This window comes from Myotis myotis, unplaced genomic scaffold, assembly GCF_014108235.1.
Source record: "Myotis myotis isolate mMyoMyo1 unplaced genomic scaffold, mMyoMyo1.p scaffold_m19_p_3, whole genome shotgun sequence".
In the NCBI taxonomy this organism is placed as follows: domain Eukaryota; kingdom Metazoa; phylum Chordata; class Mammalia; order Chiroptera; family Vespertilionidae; genus Myotis; species Myotis myotis.
Window position 1 is genome coordinate 167,152,298 of NW_023416335.1, and position 21,670 is coordinate 167,173,967.

Here is a 21,670-nt window from a genome sequence, read left to right on the forward strand (position 1 = left end):
AGGGAATGGAAGCAATGTACAACTATGTAAACATTAGATGCTGTCATTGTAGGTATTTATAATTTGTTTTGATATATATATATATATATATATATATATATATATATATATGTTTAAATATCTTTTATTGATTTTAAAGAGAGAGGAAGGGGGAGAGAGAGAGAAACATCGATGTGAGAGCGAGACATCTATTGGCTGCCTCCTTTGAACCTCTATTGGGGATCAAGTTGTGTGTCCCTGATCAGGAATCTAACCCGCGACCCTTTGGTGCATGGGTCAACACTCAACCACTGAGCCACACTGGCCAGGCTGTTATATTTTTAGATGAGTCTCAATATACAAATAAGACTGCAATTCAAATAAAAAGATACATGAAAAATTAATTTGCTTGTTTTAATTATGTAAGTCTGCACGTTTAGGCAAATTAGTATATATTTTGGAGAAAAGATATAATTGTGTAATATTATAATCAAAATTAAAGCATGACTTCTCTGAAAGACATTCTCCATTTTTCTAGAGTATATGTTATGTTGCTGATGATTCATTAGCATGAGCTAGTTTCCAGATATATTTTCTTGTAAAATTTTGTTCTTTGGCTTCATGTGAAATTTTGTTCTTGGAATAAGAATTTGTTTTATTTAATGAGGCTTAAAAGTTTGGTGCACTATTCATCTAATTTTGTGAAACTTAAAAAGGTATTTCTTATATGTGATATTATCCTTGTACTCGCAATATTTTCCTTTGCTTCTTTTGAATCTTCACTTATTATCCTTTTCCCTTTATAGCTGAACTTGAATGAGACATCTACATTTACTTCATTTTTACAATTCCCCAGTTCCATTGACAGTTCACCTCTGTCATTTTGTTTTACTAAAACTGTCCTCACTAAGGGCCAGAATAATCTCTCACTGGCCAGTCCCATCCTTTCTGCATGTAATGCTGTTGAGTACTTTTATTTCCTTTGGCTTCTAGGTTTACTTCTCCTATGGGTATATATGTAAGAATGTGTGTATGTATGTATGTTTCTTTTACCGACCTTTTACAACCTTCTTTGCCATCTCCCTGCTCTTCTTACCGTTTCTTAAATCATTGGGACTCCTCATAGGATCTTCCTTTCAATTCTCTAGGTATACCTTCCCCTTAAGTCTTCTCAATACTTCAGTAGCTGTTAGTACTATCTATATTTATATAGCTCCTAAAATTCTGTCACTAGCCTAGATATTTTTCCTTAGAACCAGACTTGTATTTTCAACCACTTGTTGGATATCTCCATCTATAATACAAAAGGAATCAACATTAACAAATCCAAAAAGTATCAGGGAATTTTCCATTTTTTTCTCTCTGCCCATCCATCTTTTCCTATTCCTTTTGCTCAATTTCTTCTTAAATTTGTTTCTTCATGTCTCTGCTATTAACTCTTAGTAGGCTCTCATGCTGCCATCTAGACTGGTTCTGCCAATGGAAATATACAAGCCAATCTGTAATTTAAAAGTTGTTTTTGTAAAAATATATTTTTATTGATTTTTTACAGAGAGGAAGGGAGAGGGATAGAGTTAGAAACATCGATGAGAGAGAAACATTGATTAGCTGCCTCCTGCACACCCCCTAATGGGGATGTGCCCGCAACCAAGGTACATACCCTTGACCAGCATTGAACTTGGGACCCTTCAGTCCACAGGCCGACGCTCTATCCACTGAGCCAAACCAGTTAGGGCTGTAATTTAGACGTTTTAATAGTGATGTGAAAAGAGTAGAAAAAACCAAATTTTTATAATATGTATTTAATCCAACATATCTATTTCAACATGTAATATTTTTAAAGGATTGTTATTGAGAGATTTTCCCTTTTTGTCGTTGTCCTAAGTCTTTGAAATCCTCTGTATATTTTACACTTAGAGTGCATCTCAATTCAGACAAGCCACATTTCAAGTGCTCAATAGCCTTATGTGGCAAGTGACTATTTTCTCAGCATAAATCTAGACTATGCATTGTAAGAGCTTCTGGTTTTCTGGCTTTTATAGTTTCTCCTTATCTGCTTCATTCTTCACATTACTGCCACAGTTAATACTAAAAAAAGAAATTATTTGATCATCTCATTTACTTGCTTTAAAAACCTCACTTATTCTCTGATTCCTATAGAATTGTTTTATTATTCAAAGCTCTTTATAATCTGGTCCTATACTTTATATCAACTTCCCCATCTGCATTGGCTTCTTTCCTTAATTTTATTCCTTAGACAAATTTTACTCATTCTCTAAGGCCAACTCATAAAGCATCTATTCATTAAAGTCTTTTCTAGAGTTAATTTTCAATCAATGTATCTGCTGATCCTTGTTTTTATCTCTATTATGAGCACTTAATCTGTTTACATGCCTTATTTCCCCGTAATTTGTTTCCCCAGAGCTTAGCATTTATGTTAAGTTTATAATTTAGCATGCTTGAATGAATAAGCATATGTATTTGGGCTAAAGTTTCAGACAGTTTTGTTTAATTTTTTTTTTCAAGGGAGAATTGAAAAATAAGTTATTTTTTGTGATACTGGATTATCACTCTAAATAGGTCATTTTGCTTTTCTCATAGGTTCAAGTAAAAAGACAGTTGAGAGAAGCAAAAGACAAGATAAACGAAAGCTCTTTTAAGAAACAGCTCTCCTGTCATGAAAATTCTAAAAGCTGTATGAGGTTAGTAATGAACTTTAGAAGTGGAATCCAATGTGTAGAATCAGAAGGTAGCTAGTAATAAAAATGAATACATTTTTTTAATGATGTGGCTTTAAATATATTTAATTACTTCTTTTAAAGCATGTACTTGGTAATTTAAGTAATGACCAACTGAAATCTGAGAATATAATCTGAGCTCTATCTTTTATTAATATGTTTTTTAAAATTAATTTCAGAGAGGAAGAGAGAGAGAAAGAGAAATAGAAACATCAATGATGAGAGAGAATTATTGACCAGCTGTCTCCTGCATGCCCTCTACAAGAAATCAAGCTTGCAACCCGAGCATGTGCCCTGACCAGGAATTGAATTTTGACCTCCTGGTTCATAGGTTGACGCTCAACCACTGAGCCACACCAGCCGGACTCAGCTGTATCTCTGAGGAATTGGTTTTCTTAGTTTTTTTTTTTTCTAATCTGGATTTAGATTGATAGTTTTATAAAATAAAAATGTTACAGCAGTGTAAAATTTTCTGAATGCTTATTCATTTTTGTACATATCACAACCAATGATGGAGAAGCACTGGTGCACAGACCACATTTTGAATAGCACTGCTCTAGTGTTTAGTGACAAAAAGTAGAAAGTTACTAATGGTATAACTCACCATACTTCATGAGACAGTTATAATTCAAACTACTTATTATTTTTCTCATTGTGCTTCTTTGTATTTTTGCTACCTAATATAACATGTTTATGTTTTTTAAAAAATTTAACGTTTGTATTTGTTTCTTTAACTGCTGTAGGTAAAACGTAATTGCCTAGAAATACAGTGCTTAGTATTCCAGTTTAATAGGTATCATATTTTTTTTTCAACTAAATTGTGTTAGTAATGTACTGGAAATTAATTTATTCTTCATACTTAAAATAACCTCTTCTGGTACATGTAAAATTTAAGCCCATTTTGATCTGAAATATATTAAGAGCTATCTAAAAGTTATAGTCTTAAGTCAATATACTGTCAGATTCATAATTAAATTTATAATTCATTAGCATATTTCATCAGAATGCTAATTTCTTAAGAGAGTACATTTATTTTGTTACCAAAATAATTGACAGTCGTCCCTGAGATGTATTAAATCATGCAACTAATTTATAATATTATAGCTCTCTAGGTCTTAACTTTTGGGAATTTACAGACTTCTTTGGGAATTTGAAGAAAACTGCAGACATCTTCTAGAAAAACATGTCATAGAACTTACTTACAGACAAAACTTTGTGTATGATTTTAAAGGGTTCATGAAACATCCACTGTAAGAACCCACCCATAAACCCACATTAGCTGCATTAGAGTAGATTTTATTTACATTTTCTTTTAACTTTATTAGAGTCAGTTTTGATTTATGTATATATGTTTTCATAGTAGGTAGCAGCACACTTTTCCTAGGAATAATGAAGAAATACCTTTGCTACCTTCATTCTTAATATAGCTGCTATCACTGGCTGTGACAACGTCATGGATATATATTTTTGTGTTTTCTCTGAATTACCCCAATTCTCTTAGCTATTGCTAAGAGTGCAGTGGTCATCACTATATGACCTATAACAAGGTTGCACAATGGGGCTAATTCAGCTGAGGTCGTCTACATGCTTAACTGCTTTTTCTCATGGATATATGGTGGGGGGGATGGTATATGGAAATAATATATAAAATAATAATTTGCTTTTGTCCAACAAGTCAGACCCTTAATGATTTCTCCCAAGGTGGAAAATCTCTCAGCTATTGGATATTTACAGTACATTTTTTAGAGCCCTTTGGAAGTTTTTTAGCATTCCTCCCATTCAGCCTGAGGTTTACTATCCATTCCTAGTCTCTTAACCACTTCAACAGTGTCCAGTGTTGTTTCTCCTTTCTAAAGCGGTAAAACCCTGACAGATACCCTTTCTTTCTGATTATTTCTGCCAGTTCTAGAGAAAGAGATTGCAATGATATTTTGTTTCTTGGTAGTAAACCTCCATTGTCAGTCACTGGGATGGTGAGGGGCAACTAGTTATATTTTCTTTGCTAGAATATAAAACTCTGCCTAATAAATTTCATTTTGGTGGGCAGGGAATTGAAAATAAATGAGCAAAATGACAGTTTTGTCTTAATTATTTCACTTTTTTTGATGTTTACAGAAAAAACATAGGAGAAGATCTATTAAGTGCAAAGCTTTATGACTTGAAGATGCATAGTAAGTGGCTTTTACTTTTGTTTTCTACCTTTTTTTGTTTCTTACTTTAGTACTTGTGCCAGAGTTCTTATTAGTAACATTTTGGTTTGGAAAACGGTCATGCACAGAACTCTACTGAGCTCTGTACATTGTTAAATCCTATATAAACTACTTTCATGGAGTTATTTATGCTGTTCCCTACCCATTTTGTGTGTTTTTTTATGCTCATCTTGGAGGAAGGGAGCAGGAGGAAGAAAGAGGGAGAGGAAAAGAAGAAGGATATTTTCAATTACTTGGTGGTTAGCAACCTCCATTACAGTCTTACTCCACTTATAAAAGCAGAAGAATTTAGGGGAGATGGGATAAAGTACAGTAAGCTGCAGCAAGGGAAGTTTGTGACAGTGAAGTTATTTCACAGTTCCCAGAGGAAGTGGTGGTTTGGTCGCTAGCCACACTTCTAATTTAAAACTTTGGAAATAAAGCACCTCTTACATATTTATCTACATGAGCAGTTAAATATTCCTGTCTTTCGATCTAACCTAGTACATAGTTCTCCAGTACAGTAAAGGTTTGGGGCAGGGTCTGAGAAAAATGATACCATAGTGCCCTGTGATTCATCCTTGGAGCTCAGGCTGTGTATTCTATTCTAAAGAACAACTTACTATTAACTGTTTGTAAGCGAGGAGGTGAACATTTAATTTCCAGGCTAGGTTACAATGAATTTTTCTTTATAGATATAAAGAATTAATGAATTTATTATTCTTAAAAGTTATCAACTTCATTGTTTTACATTATGAATACCAAGTTTGGTTGTTACTATATTTATGATTTGAATTAACATGATCACTTATGTCTATAGATCTCATATTTATAGGTTAATAAGTGCTCTTTCTGCCTTTGATTAGTTGCTATTAAAATGAAATTGTATTAAAAGGATTTACTGATTAGATGAGCATTTTTCTTTTGTTGACAAACCCTAGATATCAAACTTGTTTGTTTTTCTATGTCATTGCTGTTGATGAACATCCTTTTTTAATGGATGGACTTTGGTAACTCTAGGATCTGATATAAAATTTACTGTTGAGAAAGATTAAATGATGTGATAGATTTCTCTAGATAATTTGGCCTGCTCTCACTATGTTTATCTTAGTTTTAAGTCTACTATAATTTTCTTTAAGTGTATATCTCTTGCCTGGACTAATTTTAGAGAGAGAGACATAGGCAGATCTAACCTCAAGTGCTTCACTGTAGTGAAGACCATTTATAAGACTCTATGACTTATATGGATTTGAGAATTTGGTTTACTATTCAGAATATGGAATACTGAACAAGTTTTTAGTGAATATCCTAAGCTAATTTAATACTGAAAAGCTAATTTTAAATTATAGTTCTTAAAAAAATGTTTATTTATGCCAGAAAGTTAACATTGTCCAAGGCCTGTAACCTAATGTGTCTGCTTAAGTGAAGATGTCTGAAGTCATTTGTGTGGTTTAGGATAGGCAGAAATACTCATTTTAGTTTTATATGTAAGTGATCAAGGTAATTATGTGGAAATGTTTTAATTGAACAAGTTTGGATTCATTTGTGGGGTACTGAATACTTACTGATTATCCATTTGGTTCATTTTTCTATGATGTCGCTTTTTACTTGGAGAGTTTAATACATCTAACTTGGCCAATTTTTTTCCCCTGCATTGAAATACATTATATACTTAATGAAATAGTTTGTATTTAGGTATTATGTTTAATGAAATTACTCAGATTTAAATAAACATAAAAACTAATGGGTCTATTTTGGAGGATGCTAAGAATTAACTCATTGTTAAACTGGTACATTTATAAAAGAAAAGACTCAAACATCTATCTTGCCTTTCCTAAGTAAACTACACATCAGAATAATTGAACAGGTTGTAAAAGATAGTTAAATATTTTTAGAAGTATTTCCACAAATAATTGAAGATAAAAGTATAGAATTTGAAAATTAGCATTTTGTACACTAATGAATTAATGGATCTAGGAAGTGATCAGCAATGGCTGTTAGCATCACAAAAGGTGAGACAACAATACATTAAAAATACTCCTTGCCCTAGCCAGTTTGCCTCAGTGGATAGAGCATCAGCCTGTGGACTGAAGGGTCCCGGATTCGATTCCGATTAAGGACATGTATCTCGGTTGCAGGCTCAATTCTCAGCCCTGGTCAGGGCGTGTTTGGGAGGCAACCAATCGATGTGTCTCACATAGATTTTTCTCTTTCTGTCTCTCCCCCTCCCTTTCACTCTCTAAAAAAAATTACTGGAAAAATATCCTCAGTGAGGAGTAACAAAGAAATTTTTTTAAAAAATATTTCTTTATGGAAGTAAATAACAGCAAATATACAATAGTGTGACCAAGAAAACCTGAAAGCCAAAACAAACAAACCTGCATTTTATTAAGAAATCTAACTACTAATTTACAAGATATACAGAGTCAGAAATGTATGTTAAGTGACAAGGGGATGCAATCAGCAAATTTAGATCACAGACAAATGGCCTGGTTTCTTTAGTCAAAAAATTCCAAGGAGTTTACTAAAGGATGGAGCAGAACCTGTAGATTAAGAGACAAACATTCAGCCAGTCAGAGTGTATGGATCTTATTTGGATCCATATTCTGACATGTTATAAAAAATAAAACTTTATGGACAATTGGAGAAAATCAAACATTGGTTATTTGATATTAAGGAATTATTAAAGTTAAAAATTTTTTTTTACTTGGAATAATGGTATTAAGGATTTTCTCCCTCAAAGAACACTTATCTTTTAGACTTATATACTGAAATTAATAGATTAAGTGATCTGATGTCCAGAATTTGTTTCAAATTATTGCCTTATTCTTATGGCTTTGTTTGGATGCACTTTTGAGTTAAAAAATAATTCTTAATATAAAATTATCACTTTGATAACATAGTGTCTGCTTCCTACTTAATAGACCAACTAACCTTGATTATTTTGACTTATCTTTCAGAAATATGATCAATATCAGTCTTTTTTTTTTTTTTTAGGCTAATGTGTATAAAGTTGATAAACCATAGAATTTTAACCTTTAGTTTTCACATTTCTTATGAGATTTCTTACATATTATTAACAAATGACCTTATTAGAAGACTGCGAGAACCTGTAAATGTTACTTATAATGGTCTCAAAGTTTAGGGAAAATGAACTAATAAGCAGAAAAATCATCTTTATTTACTCAAGTTACACTGAACAGGAATCATGGTGTATTAAGGATAATTTAAATATCTTTTTATAAAAGAACATTTTGAGAAAATGATGTCTCTTTATCTAGGATTGCTTGGCTAGATTTTAGAAGAACTCAGTTTTAGCTTTTTAAAAAATATATATTTTTATTGATTTCAGAGAGGCAGGGAGAAGGAGAGATAGATAGAAAAATCAATGATAGAAAGGATCATTGATCAGCTGCTTCCTGCATGCCCTCTATTGTGAATCGAGCCTGCAACCCGGGCTTGTGCCCTTGACCAGAATCGAATCTAGGACCCCTTCAGTCCATAGGCCGACGCTCTGTATCCACTGAGCCAAACCCACTAGACCAATTTTAGCTTTTTTAATTTCTTAAAAGTTTTTTTGAAGCAGGAAGGGGCTGTCTTTGAACATTTATGTGTGACTTCATTTTCTACCTGAAGTTATTTATATTACACATAAACTAATGAATAGAACATATGACATTGTGAATGAACTTCTTTTATCTGGATTAGAAATTATTAGTAGAACATTAGTTAAAACTTAGCAGGCCTACTAGATAATCTTATTGGAAGTTGGCCCTTTGAGTTTTGTACTGGTTTTTCCATTAAATCTATGACTCTAGGAAAGCTATATAAATTGTTTAGTTTTTCCTTTTAATGAAGATGGTGTTGCCTTACTAAAAAAGTTTAGCATACCTTTTGGCAAATTTGTTAAGGAAATGTCACTTTCATTCTTCAGCTAAATTTTTAACCTCCCTTATGTGCTTTGTTCTTTGGGCTAAGAGTTTATAATTATTGTAAAGTATAAAAGTATCCCCTTTCCATGTGTTTGTTAATAGAGTACTTCTTTAAGTACATGCTAAATCCTTTTAATTATACCTTTATTAACTTTTAAATAAATTAATCAAACTTTCATTGGGTGCCTGCCAATGACAGGGTTCTGAGCTATATGGGGTTATATTATAGGAAAAGACATTTTCATGAAAACATCTTTTGGGATTAGTGGTTCATGAAACATATGTGAGATATGCTGAATTCAAACAAATAAGACAAGCTTTCAGTTAAGTATAGTGGATTGAGCACCTGTTTAATTCTCTAATCCCTCCCAGAACCCTACTAAAATGACAGAGGAAAGAAAAGAAAATTTTTAAGAGAACTGGAGAGAAGAGACAGCAGATAAGAGAATCCACAGTATAGAAGCTTGAAAGTGATTGTACAAGGTGAATGGTAATCTCTCTTAGCAGAAAGCTGAAACAAAAATCTTTTCATGGGGTGAATAGATCCTTAGACTGTCCTGGGTCTGGAGGTCTCCATTATCTCTGAAGGCAGGGATATAGGGTGGTGTAAAAAAAATAGAATTGATTAAAAAATTTTAAAACAGTTTATCCTGCAGATTCTTGGCTAAATAGGGTAGGGGAAGGAGACTATCCAGGCAAAGATTGGAGACTTACTCTCTAGAGCAATGGTTCTCAACCTTCCTAATGCCGCGACCCTTTAATACAGTTCCTCATGTTGTGGTGACCCCCAATTTCATTGTTACAAATTGAACGTAATTAAAGCATAGTGATTAATCACAAAAACTATGTAATTATATATGTGTTTTCCGATGGTCTTAGGCGACCCCTGTGAAAGGGTCGTTCAATCCCCAAAGGGGTCGCGACCCACAGGTTGAGAACCGCTGCTCTAGAGTGAGTAGTTGAACCAGATTAAACTATAGCACAAATGAGAGTAGAAGAAACAACAGAGTAAATAGAGGGAAATTAAATATTGAGGTCTCTAATTCTCTACCTGTGCTCATTATTCAAAGCATTGGCAATCTTGCTTATTCCCAATGTGGGAGAAAGTTGGCATCTTCTGGGATATTCTGTTACTGAAGAGAAAAGACTTGTAGATGGTGATTGTTGGGCGTCTCTGAATGAAATAGCCAAATCTCTGCATGATCACTCTATGAAATACATTAGTTACAAGGAAATGATCACCCATTCACACCATTAGCAGTTTAGCATTTAGTGTCCCACAAATAATCAAGGATCACGAAATACTTGAGGGGAACCTTGGTCCAATATACTAGAGATCAAAGCAGAAAGAAAAGGAACCTGATGGAAAAACGCAGTGCTGGGAAACACTTTAAGGGAAGAACTTAAAAGTTAATATCCTCAGAGAGAAGAGAAAGGTTAATTCATCAATGAAACAAGACTAAAAGAAGAAACTTTTGGAAATTAAAAATATAGCAGAAATTTTAAAAATTCAACAGACCTTAAACTGAGAAATCTCAAAGTCGGATGAAAAGTACTAAATATAGAAAGGAGAAATAAAACAAAAGGCAGAAAGTTATCAAGAAAACTACTCTAAAGGAAAATTTCTCAGAATAGTAGTATGTAAGTATTCAGATGAAGAATAACCTAACACCTAGTAAATGAGGAAAGAACTACACTAAGTGCTTAATTAAATTCCAGAACCTGCAGATCATAATATCCTAAGAGCTTCTAGAGAGAGAAAACAGACTATGTATAAAAGCATATTATGAATAAGAGATGGAACAGTGGGGCAATGCCTTAAGAATTCTGGGGAAAATAATTACTAACCTAGATAATTCTATACCCTGCCAAACTATCAATCAGGTGTTAAAAACATTCTCAAACATAAGAGCTCAAAAATTCATTCTCATGCACCTTTTCTCAGAATTGTACTGAAGGTTATGTATGCTTGACTAAATGAAAAAGTACTGAAGGAACAATGAGATTCATAAAATAAGTTCCAACTCAGGAAAAAGATGATAGGAATAATAGGATAATGATAGAGGAGTCCCGGAATGACAGTTGAACAGCAGCTTTTAGAGTTACCAATTCAGATTAGAGCAAGAAAAAGGAATGGTATTTCTGAGAGAGTGGGCAACAAACTTGATGGATGAGTTGATATGCCTGAGTGTATTAAGAGATTTATTTTTTGTTTTAGAGTTAGGTAAATTAATGATAGATAATATAAGTATGCAAGGAAAAGAGAAAACAAAGCAGTTGTTAACCCTAGGAAAAACAAGAATTTCTACAAGAACAGTAATAATTTAGCATATGGTTCAGCTGTGGATAATCCTATATAATAAAAGCCTGATATGCAAATCAACCAAATGGCAGAACGACCGGTCGCTATGACGCACACTGACCACCAGGGGGACAGATGCTCAATGCAGGAGCTGCCTCCAGCCCGCAGGCCTTAGGCCAGCCAAGGTGGGTGCCAGCAGAGGTCCCTGGTCACCCCGCCAGTCGCCCCACAGACCGGTCCTGATCACCAGCCAGGCCTAGGGACCCTGCCTCTAGTGTTTATATAGTTACTAGAGGACCGGTGCACGAAATTTGTGCATGGGGTGGGTGTCTCTCAGCCCAGCCTGCACCGTCTCCAATCTGGGACCCCTCAAGGGATGTCCGACTGCCCATTTAACTTATTTTCCTACCCTTTGATGTGTATTTAAAAGATGATACAGCCGAAACCGGTTTGGCTCAGTGGATAGAGCGTCGGTCTGTGGACTGAAGGGTCCCAGGTTTGATTCCGGTCAAGGGCATGTACCTGGGTTGCGGGCACATCCCCACTGGGGGATGTGCAAGAGGCAGCTGATCGATGTTTCTCTGTCATCGATGTTTCTAGCTTTCTATCCCTCTCCCTTCCTCTCTGTAAAAAATCAATAAAATATATTAAAAAAATAAAATAAAAGATGATACAGATTTTTTAAATTGCTTAAAGAAGCCAGAATAAAAATGTGTGATAGGTACCAGCCACTTTCTTAGAAATAACTTTCCTTAGTTAGACAAAGAATTGCAATGTTGACCTACAGAGTGTCTTTTATGCCCTAAGGGTGCTGAATTGTTTTCATTCACTCAATACTTAATGCATATGTACTGTTTACATAGCATTTCTTCACCTGGAAACCTATCTTAAGAAGCCAGCATTAGACAAAAAGCTATGAGAAGAACTGTTAGTTTTCTGACCAATGCAGTGTGAAAATCTAGTCCAAAAGATATTTCACATATTTCTGTGTAATTTTGAAGTAATAACTGAGCATCTCTAATAAAAATCAAAAGTGTGGATTTATCTAAATTGTGGTTTCCTGGAGATCATTTCACAAATCTACCTTACTAATCTATATGCCTCTGGACAGCAGTGATATGTGTTTTCATTTAATATTTATCAAAGTAATGCACACACATACATTAAGAAGTCAAAAAGTTGCCTAGCCAGTATGGCTCAGTGGTTGAGCCTTGACCTATGAACCAAGAGGTCACGGTTCGATTCTCTTGCCTAGGTTGTAGGCTCGACCTCCTAAGTGACGCATGCAGGAGGCAGCCTATCAATAATTGTCTCTCATCACTGATGTTTCTATCTCTCTCTCCCTCTCCTTTCCTCTCTGAAATCAATAAAAAAATATTTAAAAGTATAAAATAAAAGAAGTCAAAAAGCACTTCTAGTCTGGACAGTATGGCTCAATAGTTGAGCGTCAAATCATGAACCAGGATCATGATTCGATTCCAGATCAGGGTACATGCCCAGGTTGCAGGCTCAATCCCCAGTAGAGGGCATGCAGGAGGCAACCAATCAATGATTCTCTCTCATCTTTGATGTTTCTCTCTCTCCCTCTCACTTCCCCTCTTAAGTCAATAAAAACATTAAAAAAAAAAAAAAAAGCACTGCTAGGCTTATAAAGAAAAACTACAAAAATCCACACTCTTGATTTTATTTCCTAAAGCACTCATCAAATCCTTTAGCTGTTTCTTCTAATATCTATCTCTTTATTTCTAAATAACATGCTTATACTACTATTCTACTTTGGTTTTTTTGTTTCAGATATTTTCTAATTTTTTTTCCTTTTTACTTACAACCACCATTTTCAACCTTTTTCATTTCATGGCACACATAAACTCATCACCAAAATTCTGTGGCACTCCAAAAAATATTGTATTTTTTGCCAACTTGACAAAAAACAACAGGTATAATTTTGATTCATTCACACTTGGCAGCTGTTGTTCTGTTGGCTGTTATCATCTTTTAATTGACAATCTAAGGGAAAAGAGGTCAGTGCTGCTGACTAAATAGTCAGGTATTACATGCTTTAAAAATTCTTGCAACACACCAGTTGAAAATTGCTGCTACAGAAGATAAAGACTTCTCTCTTATACCACTGGCCTATCTCCTTTTCTGTCTCCATCCTAATGTTCTTTTTGATATATCAACACTTGATATAAGCAATATTGCATTATCCTATATAATAAAGCATTAATATGCAAATTGACCATCACTCCAACACACAAGATGGCTGACCCCATGTGGACACAGATGGCCTGCAGGGGAAAGCAGTTGTGGGCGATCAGGCCAGCAGGGGAGGGCAGTTGGGGGGGACCAGGGCTGCAGGGGAAGGCAGTTGTTAATCATTATTGAGGATATTTTTCTATTGATTTTTGAAGAGAGTGGAAGGGAGTGGAAAAGACAGAGAGAGAAACATTGATGTGGGAGAGACACATTAATTGGTTGCCTACTGAACACTCCTAGACCAGGGCCAGGGATAAAGCCTGCAACCAAGGCACATACCCTTGACTGGAATCGAACCTAGGACCCATTACTCCATGGGCTAATGCTCTATCCACTGAGAAAACCTGCTAGGGCTTATTTTATTTTTTTAAATATATATTTTTTTGATTTCACAGAGGAAGGGAGAGGGAGAAAGTGATAAAAACATCAATGATGAGAGAGAACAAATGATCAGCTGCCTCCTGTACACCCCACACCAGGGATTGCGCCTGCAACCTGGGCATACGTCCTGACCAGGAATGGAACCATGACCTCCTGATTCATAGGTTGACGTTCAACCACTGAACCACGCCAGCCGGACCAGTACTATAATTTTAAATGCAACTTTTCTACATATTTTAACTTTCTTCTGTCAGTGTGTCAGTATCAGTACTGGTTTTACAACCTTTTAAAATAAACGTTAAGACAAGGTAACCAAGCCTTTTTGTGTCTTTGTACAGGAAAAACTAAATACAGTGAAATGGGAGGAAAGAAAAATGCAACAATGAAGATAAAGAAGGTGTGTTGAAAAATCTTTTTCTTAGATAACTTTATGGTTTTTAGTACATAACGTTAGTGCCTCCAGTATATAAAAGTCTTCAATACAACTTTTACCTACTATTTATATTATGGAGGTTTTTTGTTTGCTGTTTCACTTACCTGTTTTTACTTTTATAGCTTCGAAGATCCAATCAGTGTACAAGTCAGTCCTTCAGAAATTCTTTCTTCAATATGTTTTCTTCTACTAGTCACACTGGAGACTCTTCTTTTACCTGTAGAGCTTACTGGTTAGTATTTTCTACTTTTAATTTATGCTTTTTTCTACTTGATGTTTTAGTTATAATTAACTTTTGGTAAAAATTTAAACTTAGGCTCAGCAAACATTATGAAAGCCCACCTTGATTTTTGCTTTTGTTCCTTTGGAAAATAAACTAGTTTTAGCAAAGAGAAAACCTATAATTTTGTGACATTCTCTATTATGCAATGACTTGCCTATGCTAGTGGGCTTTGTTTTTATTAACAATAAATTATTCTACACAGGCGTTTTGTTGATAGAAAAAAGTAGGCTAGCAGTAAGCAGAGTCCTTTCAGAGTACATCCTTCTTTGAATCCATAGTGATAGGTGGAATTTGAAAACTAAGTTGGACTTTTAAAATCGCATAGAATTGGTTGAACTAACAAGACAGATTATGATGGTAGAATTCAATTTACGAGCTTGATTTACAAGAAAGCACTTACGTCTGAGTAGTCTTTGAAAAGCTGAACTATACCCTTTTTTCGTTATGTTTTGTTAGAGTAACTGTATCTTCTTTGATTTTCTTCTTTTGTCCTCTGCTTAGTTTCAGGTGGAAACTATTGCGCCTACAATTTCTGCTGGAACTGCTTGCTGTAGCTTTGGTTCATGGGATAGAAATAGTGTTAGGGTTTTTTCTCTCTATAATGAGGATATTAGTCTGAATTGACTTTTTAAAAATTCTGTCCTTTAAATAGAAATTCAAGCATTATTTTATGAATCAGATAAACATAATTTTGTTTTGTAATATAAATATTTTACTGACTTTTAGGAATTAGTTCATTTTTAAAGTATTTAAATAGAAAAATGTTCTTATCCTTATAAATGTGATTTATAATGCTAGGTATGAAAACAACTGCATATATATCATGAACCCAATTGTTACTCCACACTTTAAATTTTTAGAATTCTGATGAAGGTGTAAAATTTATCTTTTAGTACAGAATTTATAGAAGTCAATGAAATCAGTGCATTAATTAGACAGAAGAGACAGGAACTGGAATTGTCATGGTTTCCTGAAACATTACCTGGAATTGGAAGGTAAAAAAAATGGTTACTGAAGTGTTTAATTGCTAACATGAATATAAGATATCATTAATACTTAACTACAGATGTATCTTATTTCGTGAGTATGTTTCTAAGAAAGTTTTGTGCAAATTATACTTTGGTGCTTCAGATGCCTAACAAAGATCGCTATTTAAAGAACCCCTTAAAGAACTTTTAATCTGTTTAATAAGTATGGACATTTGATTCATTTAAAAGGGATAGTGCCTAAATAATAAGATTCATTATTATTATTATTTTTAAAAAATATATTGTATTGATTTTTTACAGAGAGGAAGGGAGAGAGATAGAGAGTTAGAAACATCGATGAGAGAGAAACATCGATCAACTGCCTCCTGCACATCTCCCACTGGGGATATGCCCGCAACCCAGGTACATGCCCTTGACCGGAATCGAACCTGGGACCTTTCAGTCCGCAGGCCGACGCTCTATCCACTGAGCCAAACCGGTTTCGGCTAAGATTCCTTATTAATAATAGCATTCATATCTGTCATTCTTCATCTATTCTTTTCCCCATTCCCGTGAGCTGTTAGCTGAATCACTACTTTTATCATGATATTTCCTCTCCAAAATGTTCTTTTTTTTAAAAATATATTTTATTGATTTTTTACAGAGAGGAGGGAGAGTTAGAAACATCAATGAGAGAGAAACATCAATCAGCTGCCTCCTGCACACCCCCTACTGGGGCTGTGCCCGCAACCAAGGTACATGCCCTTGGCTGGAATCGAACCCGGGACCCTTCAGTCCACAGTCTGATGCTCTATCCACTGAGCCATACCGGTTAGGGCCTAAATGTTCTTTTAAATAACTATTTGATCAAACCCCCACTCTGCCCTGGCACTCATAACTTTCAATAATCTAGCCTTTTCTTAGTTTAAGTCCTAGCACATTGCTAAGTATAAGATATATACTTAAATCAAGCTTGTACATAAAGATCAAGGTCATTTGTTGCCTATAACTTGAACTTTATTTTATACTAGTAGCCTGGTGCATGAAATTCGTGCACATTAAAAGGGAATTATTTAGCAGAAATATTTTAATATTGCTATTTGCCCTTCCTCTATAATAGAAGTGTGAAAGATGAAAGGAAATTAGTAAAATGTATATGAAAATAATATATAAATTTATTAATAAATAAACAGTAACAAAAGGATATAACAACAGAGGCATGATATAAAAACAACAAAAACATATGAAAACAACAAAAACATGATATAAAAACAACAGGGATGCAAACAGTGACTGATAAAGTGATTAAACTTTTATTCTAATACCTCCCTGTATACCACATTAAGACTAAAAACACTTTCAGAGTTCTTGACTAATTTCCCTTGTGATAAAGTATTTAGAACTTTAATGTCACATGCTCTTCAAACTTGAGAGAAAGCAACATGTAACTGACCATGTGTGAAAACAGGTTTAGGTAGGAATATTCCTATTCTGTCTAGAGTTTGTCCTTCTGATTTATTAATAGTCATCACAAATGCTGGCATCACGGCAAACTGTCATTGAAGAAATTTAAATGGGAGGCCAGTGTCAGATGGGGACAAATTCTTGGAATCAGAACAACCTCTCCCTCTGCAGATCATGTTAATACTTCAGCTTTGATAATGTTAGGTCCTAATCTTTTGATAATAAATCTGGTACCATTACAAAGACCCCATTTACTATTAAGATTTCTCAATAGCATGATGATTGCACCCACTTTCAATTTTAATTTGACATGGCATTCCCAAAGGAGTAATATGTAAGTAATTCGATGGGAAAATTTTCCTTTTCAGCATCATCTGTTGAATCAATTAAATCATCACTCAAAAATGTGTGAAAATCTCCGTTGAGTATATCCAAAATTTCTTCATTGAATTTTTGAACATGCTCATTTTTTGGACAAAGAATTGCACATTTAGATATATTTTTAATATTATCTATAGATACAGTATTTCCAAAGGTAGCTTCAATAATAGATCCATTACAAGTCATTTCACAGGGGGTTTCAATAATATCCATTCCTAAACGAAAACTGCTATCAAGTTTGCCATCTCCAAGTTTTACTAACCATCCACTATAAGCAGAATCCTCTGATCTCATTTGTTGTAAGAGACAACTTTTTGAAACATCCCCAAGCATTGCAGTACTTTAAACTCGTTTGTACTATGACCGATCACATAGCATGTGGTACAATACTGAGACATTGTCGAAAATCTCCTCCAAGAAGGAGAACTTTCCCACCAAATACAACCTTCAAATTTCTCTGAGTAATCTGTCTATGGCGTTTATAGCATGACTGGATGCCATGGTGCATTCATCAGTAATGAGAAGGTGGGCCTTTTTAATAGTTTTAGCAACTTCACTGTTTATTTCGAGTCTAGAAATTGAAGTGAAGTTTCATTTAACCCTTTGCGGTCATTTGTCTACTCTCAGCCACCAAAGCTTTTTTACCGTTCCGGTCGTATGTCTGCTCTCATCCACCAAAGCAAGGAACCGTACGAATCTCAACTCTGTTCATTCATGTATCAGTTCATAATTTCTCTGAAAGCTCTTAAGTGTCTAAGTGACCTTGTCACGAACCAAAACATTGCCCCGACAAATCGGAGATATCGAAACTCAATATAAACAAACGCGGTTGTTCCACACTCGCCATGCAAAACACCGTGGCGAGTCAGTCGCCTTTTGAGAGTGAAGAAATCGACAAGCTTTGGAGATACTTTGCAGAATTTCAAATAAAGCTTTACAGATTACGTTTAACTGTAATTAGGCATTCTCACTTGTTAAGATATTTCAAAATAATACTCCAAAATGGCAAAAAGAAAGTTACCGAAAGAAGTGTACTGCGAATCTGAAAGTAATGATGAAAAGTTTTATTTTGGCACCTTGAATACTGACTCTGACGTAGAAAGTGATAACGTTTGTAGTGATTCTACTAGTAGTGACGTAGTTCCAAAAAAGAATTAATAAATCTTGTTTATCCTTCATAATCTTGCATGTTATGTATCACTGCTCTTTCAATGGAAATTAATTCCGACCAGTACGACACCCATTTCCAAATTTAATACGACCGCAAAGGGTTAATGGAATCGGTAATTTATATTGGTAATGAAAGGTGCTTCCACCGAGAAGTAAATTTGCAGCAATTCCTGTAGACGCTGTGGGTAAAACAGTACCACCACAACCTCTAATATAATGTATTAAAACTTTATACAGATATGCAGATGAATAGGATTCCTAGCTGGCAGGCCCCTGACAGCAAGCTGGCCCCCTGTGGATTCCGTGAGGAATGGGGCTCCCTCCTCCCTCCTGTCAGGGTCCGGGGTGCAGGTGAATGGGGTTCCTGGCTGTCAGGCCACTGACAGCAAGCTGTCCAACAGCAGATTCTGTGAGGAATGGGGCTCCCTCCTCCCTACTGTCAGGGTCTGGTTTGAAGGCCGACCATGCCCCCTATTGGGCCAGACCCAGAGTTCTACCACGCTGTGGCCTCCTCCTCAGCAACTTAGGATTGACTGCTGCTGGGCGCTCCTGGCGCTCCAAGGGTGGGTTCTTCCCTCAGGCCTCATGGGAAATAGCTTGGGGAGGGCACAGCCCTTGGCAAAGTGACCCAGGACTCAGTGGGTCCACGCTCCGAGGCCAGTTCCTGCCTCAAACCTCGCCCTTGCCGGAAACAGCTCCCGGAAACAGCTCGGGGAGGGCACAGCCATGGCCAAGACAACCCCTGTAGGACTGACTTCCTTCCGGTTGGTCGAGCCTCAGTCGTGACATTACACCCAGGATTTTTATATAGATTCCACTGTAATGTAGTTCTGCATAGGGTCCTTCACGCTCTAGGACAAGCATGTCAAACTCAAAGGCTAACACAGGCCAAATAAACAAGGTTTAAGTTTATATGGGCTGCAAAAAAACAAAAGGTTCAATTTTCATAGAAACGTAGGTTTTTTTCGATAGAGACATGCTGAATACAAAGGGCTGAAATAAATGAATAATTGTTAACATAAAATAATAGAACATTTTAATAAAAATTAATAGTTTTTGAACACTAACTTACCAGAAGCTGAATAACTGCACAAATTAATAAGCATAACGCAAATAAACCTATTTTTCTTGTTCTCCGAAAGCAAAATATTTCCTTTTGTGCATACCAAACAAGTCAGTGCAAGACTGATGATGTGGCAGTCAGCTGCTAAAATATTCGCTGCTAGTGTTAGTGGAGAGAAATGGTGTGCCAGTGCATAACGCACGTAAGGGAAATGAATGCAACGCGATTATAGTAATCGGTTATTCGTGAACTTTGCAATTCGTTATTATTAATTATGTATATAACAGGATATTGTAAAAGTTAAGTTACAAAATTTTTATTAAAACGTTCCTTACATACCGTTATATTGGCTGGGTCGCAAAAATATTCGTTGTGGGCTGCATGCAGCCTGCTGGTCGCGAGTTTGACATGCTTGCTCTAGGAATAATGCAACACAAATAGAAGTAAAATCAGGAAGCCCAGATGAAACTTTTTCTTAGTTATATATTTCTGTACATATATACGTTGTATTTTTTTTTTTCAAGCTTCTCTCCTCCTACTCCAGAATCTCAACTTATATTGGATAAAATAGTCTTGTTAGGAGATTTGAAATGATGAGCAAATATGAATCAGAAAAGAAGCAGCTAACAGTGGATTGGGTTTGGATGCAGAAACTTCAGGATCTTAGCAGGTCCTTGTTGACACAGGGAATGTTGAAGAGTCATCATCTTTAAATGGAGGAATTTAAAAATATAATATAGCAACAGAAGCTAGGTTTTTCAAAAAGTGACATATTTTGATGCTTGGGGTCTTGAAATATGTTGTAAAACAAAGACATGTAACAAAAACTAATATCATCTATGAAATACTTCAGAATTCAAATAATAGTTCTGTTTCTAATATTTAAATTTGTTTTTGTTTCTTTTGATTGATTTCAGAGAGGAAAGAAGGGAAGAGAGATAGAAACATCAATGATGAGAAAGAATCATTGATAGGCTGCCTCCTGCACGCCCCCAATTGGGGATTGAGACCGCAACCCGGGCATGAGCCCTGACCGGGAATCAAACCGTGACCTCCTGGTTCATAGGTTGATGCTCACCCACTGAGCCATGCTGGCCAGGCCAATATTTATAATTTTTATTAACTCATGGACTGATTTCCCTTTGACCCTGCTAATTTCTTTAAAACCTTGATTTGATTAATTCAACAAAATTATCTCTTCCGTTGCCTGAAAAGGGAATGGGGTGCCAGGGGCATGAGGTGCTTTCTGGAGTGGTGAAAATTATTATTTTTTTATTGGAGTTGTGGTTACACAGATACATATAGTGATCAAAAGTCATCAAACTGTGCCCTTAAAATCTTTGCATTTTATTATTCAAGTGACTTTTTTTAGAATAGCAAAAAACGAATAACAACTAGAAATCTTGATAAAATATTATTTAAAAGAGAAACAACTATTTTATATTTACCTAGATCTCCCTTTACCATAAATTTATCTGAAAAACATGCACTTAAAGGTTTTTTTCTTTGCAGCCAATTGCCATCCTTGAACAATGAGTAATTTTGAATTTACATTTTTAACTATTTGGGCAAAAAATAATTAAAGCACCCTGTGTTTTCATATTGCAAACCTGATTTGGAAAGTTGCTGGTTTAATTTTTTAAACCTTTTAAACAAAAATTTTTTTATTTTGTTTCGAATTTACAGAATTGGTTTTATACCCTGGAATATTGAAACAGAAGTCCTTCCTCTCATCCCTTCTGTGTTGCCGAGAACTATTTTTCCAACAAGTACCATATCTTTACAGAATTTTGGTAAAGTTTGTGAAGTTCTTTTCTACTTTTAAAAAAATATGAGCTTCTTTCAATCTCATAAACTGTGTGTTGAAAAACTGATAAATAAGGTTTAAATAGTAAGTCTAAATATTTTTGTAAATATTTGGTCAGTGACTTGACTTTAAAATTGTTCAAACCAGAAATTCCTTTTACTTTAAGAAATTACAAGTTAATGTTTTCGAGGACTGATTTGAAGTCTCCCTTCTATTTAGGGCTTCAGTGTCCAAACCATAGATCTTTAGAAGTAGCATCTCATATCCCGTTAATTATGAACAAAGAATTTGAGTCTGTATTTGTGACAACTTGTTTTCTATTGC

The 21,670-nt window shown here is 35.0% G+C and overlaps 1 protein-coding gene across 17 annotated transcripts in view; it reads left to right on the plus strand.

Annotated features, from left to right (window-relative positions):
* Nucleotides 1-21,670, plus strand: part of SCAF11 (SR-related CTD associated factor 11) — an 85,382-nt gene that overhangs the window by 54,084 nt on the left and 9,628 nt on the right. For 10 of the 17 annotated variants that reach the window (XR_004966341.1, XM_036301264.1, XM_036301277.1 and 7 more), the window contains 6 exons: nt 2,581-2,681; nt 4,833-4,888; nt 14,116-14,174; nt 14,333-14,442; nt 15,387-15,488; nt 21,226-21,332. Coding sequence is in view for 16 of the 17 variants with exons in the window: in XM_036301264.1 (XP_036157157.1) it covers nt 2,581-2,681; nt 4,833-4,888; nt 14,116-14,174; nt 14,333-14,442; nt 15,387-15,488; nt 21,226-21,332 (535 nt within the window). In the remaining variant the exon portion in view is untranslated. Of the gene's footprint in view, nt 1-2,580; nt 2,682-4,832; nt 4,889-9,210; nt 9,322-14,115; nt 14,175-14,332; nt 14,443-15,386; nt 15,489-21,225; nt 21,333-21,670 lie in introns of those variants that run through there. The other 7 variants (XM_036301268.1, XM_036301274.1, XM_036301278.1 and 4 more) reach the window with 2 other exon arrangements.